This window comes from Dipodomys ordii, unplaced genomic scaffold, assembly GCF_000151885.1.
Source record: "Dipodomys ordii isolate 6190 unplaced genomic scaffold, Dord_2.0 Scaffold2, whole genome shotgun sequence".
Classification (NCBI taxonomy): domain Eukaryota; kingdom Metazoa; phylum Chordata; class Mammalia; order Rodentia; family Heteromyidae; genus Dipodomys; species Dipodomys ordii.
In genome coordinates, this window is record NW_012267218.1 from 10,687,701 (window position 1) to 10,701,430 (window position 13,730).

Genomic DNA, 13,730 nt, shown 5'->3' on the forward strand with positions numbered 1-13,730 from the left:
GTCTTCTCCTGAAGAGAGTAAACTGACAAGTATGAAATTGGATGGATTTTCTTTATTAAGATGAAAAGTGTTTTTGAAACAATTAGCTGGTCAGAGTAGTGTACACCATTTTGTCTCAGTTTTCAGGAGGCAGAGGCATCACTTGAGCCCAGGGGTTGGAGACCATATATATATATAAAGTTAGACATGTTGAAGGAGTACTAGTGATCTTGATTTAGCATTTCCTAGCCCATATCTGAGGTCCGTTCCCAGTAGCCTTTTTTAAGTATGAACCCGGCCTCCCAGGAGCAGAGTTACTTGTCTTGTCTATCCATACCCAGGCTGTGGTGAAGCCCACATTCTTCCTTTCCAGCTACTGTAAAGCTCATGACCTCCTCTTTTTTTTTTTATTGTTGTTGTTCTTGTTTGTTTGTTTGTTTCTATGTGCCGGTACTGGGGCTTGAACTTGAGACATGGGTGCTGTCCCTTAGCTAGAGCCACAGCTCCACTTCTGGCTTTTTGCTAGTTAGCTAGAGATAAAGAAGGTCACAGACTTCGCTGTCCAGGCTAGCTTTGAACCATAATCCTCACATCTCAGCCTCCTGGGTAGATAGGATTACTGAACAGGTGAGCCACTGGCGCCTGGCTCTGACTTCCCTGTTTAGAGGGTACTAGAGTAGAAGCTGTACAAATACGTAGGGCTGGCAGAAGGAATGATTGTAAGGCAGAGCAGAGCCATTTGCTTGGTGTGCCCTTGGGCCTGGGTTGGCTTGGTAACTGGAGCAGAACCCCTCCCACCCCCCACTAAAAATGAGTAGTGCTCTCTCCTCTAGCTGCTTCCCCTGGGCGCTCCCCGTCTTCTCCAGCCCCAGGGTTTGGTGAATACCCTGCACCACAGCGGCCAGGGCCATCTTCCTGTGGAGGTGCTTACCTTACCTGGAACTGAACTTCCACCCCTGCCCCCAGAGCACACGGATGGTAGCCTTTAGCATAAAAGAAAAGAAAGGATTTACTGTCTTCTCTCACTTGCATTTATATTGAGTGTCTAGCCTTAGGATCCAGAACAGTCTGTTTCAACGGCTGAGCTGCTTTTGTCTATCAGGAAAACAATTGATATTGAGGACTGGGATTCACTATGTAGCCTAGGCTGGCCTCCAACTCCAGATCCTCCTGCCTTGGCCTCCCGCATGTTAGAGTGACAGGTGTGTGCCACCTCACCCGGCTCAACATTTAAATCTTTCTCTGTGTGTGTGTGTGTGTGTGTGTGAGAGAGAGAGAGAGAGAGAGAGAGAGAGAGAGAGAGAGAGAGAATTTAAGTGCTTAATAGTGCATGGCAGTGAATTCGTTGAGTGGAGCCCTAGATCAAGCCTCAGTTTTGGTCCTCATCTACCCTCGCTCCTTTGCCCGGCCTCCACCCACTGCTTCCTCCTTCCCCTCAGCCCTCCTCCCAGTTCCCCAAGTCAATTTTAAGTCTTAACTGGCTTTTCCTTGTTTGGTGTCCTTCCAACCTGACCTGCTGCCACAGTGCTTCTTAAAGGCTTCAGTTGTAGCTGCTGGCTGCCTATGCCCAGAGCATGCGCAGTTAGGCGGCTCTAGAATTAAGTTCAGGCCCCACTCTGCCACTTAGTACCTGTACCGGTGCAGATTATATGCCAGTGTGAGTAACCAAGGCAGTATAGAGTGACTGATCCAAATATGAATTAATTCTGGTCCCAGTCACAAGCCTGGTGGGGGCAGCTGCCTTGCCTGGTGGGGGGGGGCGGGGGGAGGGTAGTCAGGGCACTTCTCTTCCCGCCCAGCGGATGGGTGGCTGCTGTCCCCTTGCTGGCATCTCCTGGATGCCCCACCACCAACTTTGAAGGGGCAGGGCCCAGCAAAGTGTATGTGAACACCTTAGGCCCTACCCAGTAACTCCTGTTGGACCAAGCACTTCGCCAGTGTCTTGCTGTAGCATCACTCAGCATAAATTAGGTGCTTCATAGCCATATGCCAGTGCTTCTTTTTACTTTTTTCTTTTTCTTTTGGTGCCAATACTGGAGCTTGATCTTAGGGCTTGATCTTAGGGTACTGTCCCTTCGTTTTTTTTCACTCAAGGCTAGTGCTGTACCACTTGTGTTACGACTCAACTTCCAGCTTTTGGGTGGTTAATTGGAGATACGAGTCTCATGGACTTTGCTGCCTGGACTACTTTTGAACTGCGATCTTCAGATCTCAACCTCCTGAGTAGCTAAGTAGCTAAGGTTACAGGCGTGAGCCACCAGGGCCCGACCTCTCCCCCCTTCCCTCTCCATCCCATCCACTCTCCCTCCTCTCTTTCCCTACCCTTCCCTTCCCTTTCCTCTCCTTCCTTCCCTTCTCTTCCCCTCCTTCCCCTCCTCTCTCCTCTCAATACTCTTTTTCTCTTTCCTTCTTTTCTCTTCTCCTCCCCTCCTTTCCTCTCCCCTCTCCTTCCTCTTCCCTGTCCTTTCTTCCTTCTTCTCTCCTTTCTACCTCTCTCTTCCCTCTCTCTTCCCACTCCTCTCCCCTCCCCTTTTCCCTTCTCCTCCCCTCTCTCCTTCTTTCTCTCCTCTCTTCCTTCTTCTCTCCTTTCTACCTCTCTCTTCTCCCTCTCTTCCCACTCCTCTCCCCTCCCCTTTTCCCTTCTCCTCCCCTCTCTCCTCCTTCTTTCTCTCCTCTCTTCCTTCTTCTCTCCTTTCTACCTCTCTCTTCCCCCTCTCTTCCCACTCCTCTCCCCTCCCCTTTTCCCTTCTCCTCCCCTCTCTCCTCCTTCTTTTTCTCCTCTCTTCTCTCTCCTCCTTGCCTACATTCTAGATCAAAGCTACTTGGAATCAGGGATTGTGTCTTGGCCAGTTGTGGGTCATTCTGGCCTCCGGCTCCATGCACAGCACAGTACAGGGACTTCTCTGGAGGTGTTTGGTGGAAGGTGCAAGCTAGGCACACAAGGGAAGCCATGCTGGTGGAATTGGCATACTGCATATAGATGCAAACTCATTGGCTCCAGTAGTGAAGACTCTTCACCTGTTGGCATTTGTTTCTCTCTCCACCCCAGTGCTTAGAAAGAGCCATGAAGTTTGCCTTCGAGGAGTTCCACCTGTGGTACCAGTTTGCCCTGTCACTGATGGCTGCTGGAAAAGTGAGTGGTGTTGTATGATGTCTCTTTGTTGTGTGGACTAGTCTGTTACTGAATTTCACACTGCCTGTGCTGGGATCCTGTCATAATGGAAAAACAAATGTCATCATTTTGGAGCCAAGATGGACATAGTACTATGATGAACGTTTCTGAAATATTGGCCTTTGCTGGCTGTTGGGACACATTCATATGAAATGGACTGGTTTAAACTAAAGCCTGTGCTGACGACCCTCATACTTGTTTGGAAGTGTAGACATTCCTCAAAGGGAGGCCTTTTGGTGGTCTTCAGCAGTGTGTGATAGAAGACGGCGTAGAGCACTGGAAGTGTAGGGAACAGATCGAGGGCATCCGCAGGGTGCAAGCCTGGGTCCCATCACAGCTAAATGACCCAGCACACGTTGCATTACCCGCCTAGCAAAGTGAGCAATACAAGAACCTACTTCTAGAGTTCTGACCGGACAGGTGAGCCATTGTGAGTTCGGAGCTCAGGACAGCAGCTCACTACACGCACTCAGGTGTATGGAAAGGTGGGAAGGGGGTAGCTTCTGTTTTTCTCATTCATTGGGGCCCTTCAGGACTAAGGCCTCACTCAGTTGGCTTTTTTGCTCGGGGCTGGCACTCTACCACTTATGCCACATCTCCACTTCCAGCTTTTTGCTGATTAATTGGAGATGAGTCTCATGGATTTTTCTGCCCAGACTGACTTTGATCCACAATCCTCAGATCTCAGTCTCTTGAGTGGCTAGGTTGACAGTCATGAGCCATCAGCACCTTGCCGGGATATTTTATTTTTATAATAGCATAAGCTTCTGTTATTTTCCATGGCTACACAAGTGGCAGGGACCTTAGGGCGTGCCAGGGGTACATTATCACTTGTTTCTGGCTGCACTGTATTCCCCTGTTACTCGGGATTCTGATTCTGGCCATCCTCAGACCCCTGCTTGGTTGGGAAAGCCCTCTGGGAAAACTATCTGGTTCAGTCCAACATGTTGAGTTTCACTGAAATCCTCTCCTCTTGCCAAGTCTGCCCGGGCTGTGAAGGTGCTGAAGGAATGCATCCGGCTGAAACCCGACGATGCCACTATCCCGCTCCTGGCTGCCAAGCTGTGCATGGGCTCCCTTCACTGGGTGAGTAGGGGCCGGGGGGGAGGGGAACTACCCTCTGCTCCTCAGGAGGTCTCCAAGTCAAGCAAAACCATTTCCCTGCCAAAGCAAGGGGTCTGCTCCTGGTTTCCTTTTTCTTGGAAATGGACCGGAAAAGTAGCAGTGATCACACCATTTAGAATGCACGTTCAGGCCCATCTTGCTATGTGTAAGTCTTGTAGGCCATAGGAAGCGTGTGCCACACCAGTTCACCCTTTGGGCAGTCTGGGCTTTCTGTAAAACCAAACTGTTCTCTGCTTCAGCTTGTGCACACCCACTCTCTGCCACTCTCCTTCACTCATGCTTTCTTCTTCAAGTATTCATGTTCCTATATCAGTGCAACAACCTGATTGATAACAGTTCTAATTCCTCAAAGATACATCATTAGAGAATAGAGCGCCTAGGCTAATGTGTGAAGAGGGCGAGATAGATAAATGCCTCATAGGATGAAGTTTTCATTTCTTTGCTGTATTTGTTTTATTTTGTGCTGGTACTGGGGCTTGAACTCAGGTCCTCACACACTCACTAGGTTTTTTCTGCTCAAGGATGGTATTCTCTCAGTTCAGCCACAGCTCCACTTCAGGCTTTTTTTTTTTGCTGGTTCATTGCAAATAAGAGTCTCAGACTTTTCTGCCTGGATTATTGGCTTCAAACCTTGATCCTTTGGATCTCAGCCTCCTGAGTCGCTGGTAACTGGCCATTGAAATACTTTTAAAGGAATCATTTTTATTCTTTTGTGCAGGCATGCCCTTTGGGGGTGTAGTGCATAGGTGTGTACATTCTCACTGCGAGCCGCTGGCATGGTCCATGTGCTGTGTACTATACAAAAAAAAAAAAAAAAGATGGGAGCTTTGAACATTTTAACAGGTTGTGACAAATAGAATTCAAATGGATTCTTTATGTCATTAAAAAAAGACCCAAGCAAAAGTAAAGTTCCAAGAACTTTATTCTTTCCAAATAGACTTAATTCAACTTCTGAATGCCTAGTACAACCTAACTGCAGAACTCATCCGTAAACTAATAAAAGTAGAAAAATGACTTTGGAAAAGGAGGCAAATAAGCAATAAGGGAAAACTTAAAGAAAAAAAATCCAAGGATAGGAGTCCTGAGGGCCGTTGGATAGGCTCAATAAAGAAGACAGAGTGGCTGGAGTGGTATTGGAAGGTTTGGGACTTACTTCCACGGTGACTCATCAGAAATTCATTTTGGGCAGCAGATACGGGAACTCATGTTAGAAATTCTGCAGATTGTTGTTTTTAACTTGTCTCATTTTTCAGCTGGAAGAGGCTGAGAAGTTTGCCAAAACCGTCGTGGATGTGGGAGAAAAAACGTCAGAGTTCAAGGCCAAAGGCTACTTAGCCCTGGGGCTCACCTACAGTCTGCAGGCCACTGATGGTAAGAGAAGTCCTGCCGTGCAGGGACCCAGGCTCCCCTGAGCCTTGCCAGAGGGCAGAGTTGGGTCACCCTGGCACGTAGGCCTGTGGGCACCTGTGCTGCCATCCTCCTTGCCTGGACTGGGAGGGGAGGGAGGAGGGCTCTATTCAGAGGTGGAGGGGGCTGATTGCGCCCCAGCTCCTACCTAGCTGGAGAAGGGCAACTACCAATATGTGGGATGAGCTGGGCCTTGAGAAATAAGTCACCCAACCCCTCCTTGCACCTGCCGGGGCCCCAGCACTTGACCTGGACCATTCTAAGTGAAAGATGTTGGCTGTAGATATGAGAGTATAGAAGAGTTCAGGACCAGACTTTCCCAGGAAGTGAACCTGGCGGGAGACTGCCCCTCTTGCATTCACACATTCTAATTCACAGACAGGTACACATGTAGTCTAGCAGGTCACCAAGTATCCACAGCTCTTATGGGGAATAAACTTTAGTTTTCCTTGGTGGAACTGGGGTTTGAGCTCAAGTCCTCATGCCTTGTAGGCAAGTACTTTGAGCCACATCTCCATCCTCTCCCCCTACTTTTTTTTTTCCTCTAGGCACTTTTTAGATAGGGTCTGAGGTCTTCCCTGGGGCTGGCGTCAGACCTAGAGACTGCTGCCTACCCTATGAACACCGTGCCTAGCTTATTTGCTGGGATTTGATGTCATTGACTTTTTGCCCTGGCTAGCCTAGAACTGAAGTCCTGAACTCTGCTTCCCAGGTAGCTAGAATTACTGATTTGAGCCCTTCAGTGGCAGTCATTTATATATTTTGGGTTTCCTTAAAATTTTGGTCAGCAGGCTTCTGACTTAAAAAAACAGAACTTGAATTATATTTTACATTCTTAAAGAAGCTTTTGTAGGAAATAAGTTGATAAGTTATTTTTCTGATGTTTGTTATTTTTTATTTTTTGCTGGTCCTGAAACTTGAACTCTGGGCCTGAGCTCCTTTTTTTTTATTTGCTCAAAGCTAGCACTCTACCACTTGAGCCACAGCACCACTTCCAGCTCTTTCTGTGATTAATTGGAGTTAAGAGTCTCACAGATTTTCCTGCCTGGGCTGGCTTCATACTGTGATCCTCCAATCTCAGGCTCCTGAGTAGCTAGGACTGCAGGTGTGAGTTACCAGTTTAATGTAAGGCAAAATGCCTTGTAACCCTCACCCTGCTCAGAGAGTAGAACTTTGCCCACCACCTGAAGCCCTCCACAAGCCCGTGCCAGTTACATCCCCATCCCCATAAGAAAAAACCTTATTCTTACTTACACAGTGCTGCTTTTTTCCTTTATAATTTTGTTGTAGCCCGTTTTTAGAAATTACCCCTTTTCCTCTGTCCTAAAATATGAATGACCCTGGAGAAGTTTTGCATATCTGGTATTTTTCAGTAATGGATTTCTGGTTAATTTTCCATTTCCACATGACATATTGACCATAGTCAGCACATCGCCTCAGATATAAGAGCCAATCATGGAAGAGTAACTTAGTGCCATAGACTTACCCAGGTCAGAAGATTGCCCCAAATTAGCCCTGTAATCTCAGGGTCACTGGCCCTGTTGGCCCTCCTCTTACATTCATGGCTCATTTTAGTTGCTCTGAGGCTCTCTTTAGCTCAGTCACTATTGTTCTGGTAGCCCTGGGCTGGAGCTTTATGGTCCAGCGGTTGATGAGGCCCTTCTGCACTTCCAACCACAGACATGTTCCTCCAGGGATGTACTTTCTTGTCCCAGCATCACTTATTTTGTTAATGGAGAGGCTATGATGGAGCCCACACTCGTGTGCTCTCACAGGGCACACCGGGGTGGCCACACACTTTCGAGCTGATACTCCAGTATCAAGGTGGAGATTGGCAGCTCCATCTCTTCTGTTCATATCAAGGTAGTAGAGGTCCTGGCCAGTGTGAGTTAAAGTGGCCTTTTATGGCTCCAAGCTATTGCCCTTGAATCAGGATCAGAGCCTCTCAGTGCCAGCTGCTCTCTTAAGGCCATTGGTCCAATGCCACTGATGTCCCATCCCTACAAGCCCACGAGAGCTAGTGACATTATACACCTGAGAAAGGCCATTTGTGCTCCTTCTAGAGTTCCACATGGTTTTGTGGAAATAGCCTAGGATAAGCCTGGCTACTAAGAGTGACCATTCCATTTCACTGTTCGCTTGATGTTGTTCTATGGTTGGGTTCACTGAATGCAAGTGTCTTGGGGGTGAGCCTGGCCTGCCATCCTGCCTCACATTGCCTGCTGCAGGAGGCCCTCGGGAGCTGTTACTCTTAATGTGTCACCCTGGGAATGGGCTCTTTATTGTAAAAAGAACTCTGATCTCTGGTGCACTGACTAATGGAACCCTTCTCTCAGCTTCCCTGCGAGGCATGCAGGAGGTCCTGCAGAGGAAAGCGCTGCTTGCATTTCAGAGGTGAGTGGGAGTTCATCTTTTCACTCAGCTGTACATAATGACACTCAAAAGATGATAAGTATAAAAAGAAGGTATTTATAAGAAGGTATTTATAAAGATTATGTAAACAGTGTTTTGCCCCCAGAGCCTTTCGTCTTGAGCAGCCAACATGCAGAATCAAAACTTGCTGCATCACTTGTTGCCCTGTAAATCGACATTCTTAATTTGTTTATCCATTTGGGTACATTCTATTCATCTTTGGTAACAAATGGCTTTCAGCTCAGAAAAGACAGACGCTCTGTGTGTCTAGGGAGATGACGGTTCCTTTATTAAAGACATTTGTCATCATCTAGAGAAGGAATCTTTTTCTTTCTCCTTTTTTTTTGAATACACATCAAGCTGCAGGCTTTTCTATTATGAGATGAAAAAGCTCAATTAGAAAGGTGGAAAAATGCAGTCATAACATTCAATGTATATATGCGAAATGGAACGAGAAAAACTGAGGGGATGGGTGGGATTGGGAGAGGAGGGGGAGAATGATAAAGGGGTGACACTGGTCCTGGTGCATTGTTCTCATAAACTGACAGGCTGAACTGAACCCCTTTCTTTGTATGACTGTGTAAAGATAATAAAAATATAATTGTAAAAATAATAATAAGTAAAATGACCATCTCTTTACCAGGGGGAAAACAACAACAAACAAACCAGCCCAGTGAGTCCCAGGCTCCATTCCCCACTTTGCTCCCTAATGCCTAGTGATTAGGACAGTGAACTCAGGGCTCCTAATGGTACAATGCCGAGTGTCTCCTGATGTCCTCTTATGTCCCTGCGGTGTAGACCAATAGTTATGTCATTGCAGTATGAGACTGAGTTGCAAAGATTGTAAAAGTCACCACCATATGATTAAAGACACTGTAGCATCAAGATATCCTGACTCTAACCTAGATTTTCTTGTACCTACTGTCCTACATTGTCCTGTTTATTTGGTGGAAGTAGAGCTTGAGCTCAGGGCCTTGTGTTTAATAGGCAAGGGCTCTACCACTTGAGCCATGGTCCCACGCCTCTAATTTTACTGCTATTATAGATAATAACAAATCCCTAAAATGAATTGCTGCCAGAATGTATAGTTCAAATCTAGAATTGGAAATGATCTTGTGAACTTAAAGACATCTAAGTTTACACTGATTTCTTAGAATTATGTTCGACAGTTACTTCTTTGGATTTTTCATGAGACCCTCCCCTGCCAAACACCTGTGAGAGCCAGGGTGGCCCCCAGGTGGGTCATGGCGTCCCTGTGCTTTTTCCGTAAAGGTCATTATCATTTGCTTTCAGCGAGGCTGCAGCATTTTCATCTCATTCCTTCCTGCTTCCTAGCAGGCCTGCCGATGGCTGCTTTACTTTGCCAGGCTCCATCTGCTTAATGACAGAAAGTACCAGTTGTCATCTGCAAACAGATCTCCTGTCTCTGTGCTAAGCTTTTGTTGGTGTTCTTCAGCACGGTGTGGAGAGCATTTCCATTTCAAATGATTTCAGGTTTTAGATTCTCCAGTCCTAGTTTGTAAAGCCCACACATGAATGCCTAAGAAAGTGGCCATTACATCTGCTTCGTCTCTCTTATATCATCACATCTTACTGGGTCTCTAAAAACAGCCCCCATGGTGGTCTGCCCGGAGCTGCCAGGATAACTCTATGTTATGTAACTGCCGTTCCTTGGCCTGAATTCATTTTTGTTCCTTTTCTGCTTAGGCTTTAATTCAAAGAGATGTAAAAATTTTAGTTCATATGGGAATAAAGAGTAATAAAACCCTACTAACCTAACTATTGTGAAGTCTAACCTAAATTAGTATTTGTGTGAAATATAGAATGTTTTCAAAGGGATAAAATTTTGGTTCAAGTACACATTGACTAGTGTGAAAAGTCAATAGTTGGAGTCCCATTAAAACCTTTAAAGGAAAGATTTTTAAGGAAATAAGAATGTTTTGTATTATTTCTTACATGTAAAGAAGTAATTTAAAACCACTTGGATAAGAAGTACTTTTTCCAGTATGTATTATATGTATTTTGCACATAATTCTATTTATATTTTTGTTTAAAAAAAGCCAGGTATCAGTGACTCACACCTATATATATACTCAGGAGGATGAGATCTGAGGATCATGGTCTGAAGCCAGCCTGGCAGCAAAGTTTATGAGACTCTTATGTTCAATTAACTAGCAAAAAGCAGAAAATGGAGCTGTGTCTCAAGTGGTAGAATGCTAGCCTTGAGCAAAAAGCTAAGGGACAGCACACAGGTTCTGAGTTCAAACTCCTCCAGTTCCACCACGCATGTGCCCGAAAAAAAAAAAAAAGAAAAGAAATATAATTTTACAAGAGATGGAGTTGCAGATACAGCATATAAAAATAGCTCTTAATTATTACTAGAGCCAGAAATCAGATATATGTTTCTCCTTGGAAGATTCAAGAGCGATGTTTTAAGATCTTCAAATAGTGGAGCTACATTGTAATTGTGAGACAATTCTTACACTGAGAAACTTAGCCCAAGTAGCTCCATCAATTCATTGGCTCTACACAAAACATAGTATTATTTGCAATGTTATGCATTGCTGCTTCTGTGGGCTCTCACGTCCTGCTGAGAAGAGCAACTGTGGGGATGTGGAGAGCATGTTTCAGTGCCCTGACCCACAAAGACAGAGAGCCAGGGCTGCTCCCTATGGGAGAGGAGGCCCACGGTTGTTTGTGCTGGTCAAATGCTGTGGTACAGTATATAACCCCACTCGGTTTTCCTACAGCGTCCTGACTTGACCTTAACTGTGGCATGTTGTGTGTGGCTAGTGTAAATCCATTCTGATTTATTGGGGACATTCTTAGCATTTTCCAGAACATAGGACTTTTAGTACTGAAGCCAGGGATATCCTGGGCACACCAACTTGGGTGCTCTAGGTATGTCACTACTGGGAGATCCCAGAGTTACCCAGTTACACACATTTTTTTCTTAGTTTACTAATTCTATGTCCACAGTAATCAAGAATGACAGAGTTTTCAAGAGCATTGGCTACAGAAGGCAACTGGGTGGGGCTGGGAAGGTGGCTCAGTGGTAGAGTGCTTGCCTTGCATGCATGAGGCCCTAGGTTCGATTCCTCAGCACCACATAAGCAGAAAAAGCCAGAAGTGGTGCTGTGGCTCAAGTGGTAGAGCGCTAGCCTTGAGCTGAAGAGCTCAGGAACAGTACCCAGGCCCAGAGTTCAGGCCCCACAACAGAGGGAAAAAATAAAAAAGGCAAGAAGGTGATTGTGTAGAGACCAGACCTTGGCAGCACACATTCCCCCATTCTATATCTGGCTATACCTCTTTTGCTGAGTGTTCTTAGGCAAGATGCTTGACAGTAGATAATTGCATCATAGCTCTTATTGTTCCAAGGTATATGTCTTAAAGACCAGGGTTAAGTGTGATCATCAGCCTTCTTTGTAGTCTTGGTTCAGCACTAGAGAGTGCTGGAGCTGGAACTGGGGAGCGCTCTGGGTCTCACAGCATGCTGGAGGCCAGCCAGGTGGTCTAGGCAGTCCATGCTCCAACAGCACCCCTGGACACTGCTCCCATGGTCCTCGATGATCATATTTGGTCTCCCCCTCTGTGGGGGGATTGATCTTATTGATGTCCAGGCTCCGCAGCCTAACAGTAGGCACTCATGATGTGGAAGGTCAGGTGAGTGGGTGGCATGGGCGGCGGTGGCAGAGAACTTGGACTCATGAATGAGGAAGTGCTTTAACAGTGGAAGTGCTCTGTGAGCCTCCCTGGGTCTCTGGGTGTCTTGTAGCAGCCAGGGCAGGTGTTCCCTGCCTGGGGATGGGTTGTGGGGGCTGCTTTCAATCCCCTGGCAGAGCTCAGCGGGCTTGACTTGCACAGCTTGATGGTTTCTGTGGAGCAGGTTAGCAGGGGGCACATCAAAGGGGGAAGCCCAGGGGCTAAAGTGTCCAGCAGCCTACATAGAAGGAATGCACTGCACTGGTTCTCGTATCTTTTGACCGTCTCCTTACTCCCATTCTCCTTTCTTAGGCTGAAGTAGACAGTTTGATCCATTGGCCAGAATTTCCGAGGAAGGTATTTAAATTGTGTGTGTTTAAAGCAGACCCCACTAGAAACTTGGTAGTTAGGTTTTCATTGATAGTCAGGTTGGAAATTCTTTTTGAAAAAAATTTTTATTGCTATTGTAAAGTTGACACCCATAGAGGTTATAGTTACATAAGTCAGATAAAAGAGTACATTTCTTTGGGGACAATGTACTACTCCAGTTTTTTCCCTCCCATCCCCAGCCATCGTTGTATAGTTCATTTTCAACATAGTGTCTAGTTAGCACCACTGCTGCATTTGGTCCTTCTTTGTCCCTCCATTTCTGTGCCCCCCCCACCTTCCTAAAGATATAAGTGAATAAACAGAACACAAGGAAAGAAACAAAAGCAGCAAAAAAAAAAGAAAAAAAACCTCTTCTTTCCATTTCCTGGAGTTCATTTCTATAAATTTTATTTTGTGTGATCAGATGCAGATAGGCACGCACCCCTGGTTGCTAGTGCTTCTGGCTTGTTCCTTTCACACGCACCCCTGGTTGCTAGTGCTCCTGGCTTGTTCCTTTCACACAGCTGTGGCCAACAGTTCACAGCCATCTGATGAGAGCAGGGCGGGGCCTTTGACAGAGCTACCATTATCCACGCCGAAGGCTTCAGACCATTGCCAGCTTCTCACTCGGTTGGCATTGTGTAGAGGCAACCATGATTTAACTTCATTTGTGAAAAATAGGAACTGGGCTGAGAAAATTACAGCTCTGACAAATTCTCTGTGAGGGCTGTTGAAACTTAGTTTTATATTATTTCTGAAGGGAGATGAGATAAAATAATCTTACATAATTCAAAGCCTCTTCATAATCGATTTTGTAATGATTTCCTTGGAATAATTAGGAAAGACAGAAACCATGCCATTTTAATCTTCCTTATGAATGCCAAAGGGAAAAAATTCTTTCATGTACAAATGGCATGGAAAAGCCATATTTGTAAAGCTGTACAATCTGGAGTGTGCAGTCTGGGCTTTGGTAGAAAGAAGTCATGGTAAAAGCAACACAGGTAAGTTCACAGCCTTCACTCCTTATGTCCAGATGAGAACCCTCCCAAGGCTGTGTCTTAAGACACGGTTGCTGGTGAGGATTCTTGAAGATGGGAGTCCGCTAGGCTCTTAAGATGAGTAAGAAGACGGTGTGGCACACAAGCTACCATATTTGCCCAAACAGTGCCCCAAATTCATAGATGTGACGTATTGTCCTGACAGCACACACCTAGCACTTCTCTTTGTGCCTCTCCACGTGGCAGACAGATGGTTAATTAAAGGCCTTATTTCTATGGAAAGCCAGCCTTGGCAGGTTTATGCCGTTGAATCCATAATGATTTGGCTTTCTGTTTTATCTTGGATTTGCTTTCTGCTGGTGGAAGATCCTCCTTTAATCACAGAATGTTGACAGAACAGTGTGATGGTTTGTTTACTATCTGGGTTCCACCATTCATAATTAGTCTGCTATGGTTGGTCCCATGTGAGGGAAGGAAGTTTGTTTTTCTCCCTGCCCCCACCCCTTAGACTGTTAAACACAGAAACATGTCTTGAACTGGTCACATGTAGATTTGCCTATAGCGAA

At 45.9% G+C, this 13,730-nt stretch overlaps 1 protein-coding gene across 1 annotated transcript in view; it reads left to right on the forward strand.

The window, feature by feature from the left end:
- Positions 1-13,730, forward strand: part of Ttc7b (tetratricopeptide repeat domain 7B) — a 187,813-nt gene that overhangs the window by 95,807 nt on the left and 78,276 nt on the right. The window contains exons 9-12 of the mRNA XM_013017608.1: positions 3,029-3,112; positions 4,133-4,237; positions 5,530-5,647; positions 8,020-8,077. Of these exons, the coding sequence (XP_012873062.1) occupies positions 3,029-3,112; positions 4,133-4,237; positions 5,530-5,647; positions 8,020-8,077 (365 nt within the window). The remainder of the gene's footprint in view (positions 1-3,028; positions 3,113-4,132; positions 4,238-5,529; positions 5,648-8,019; positions 8,078-13,730) is intronic.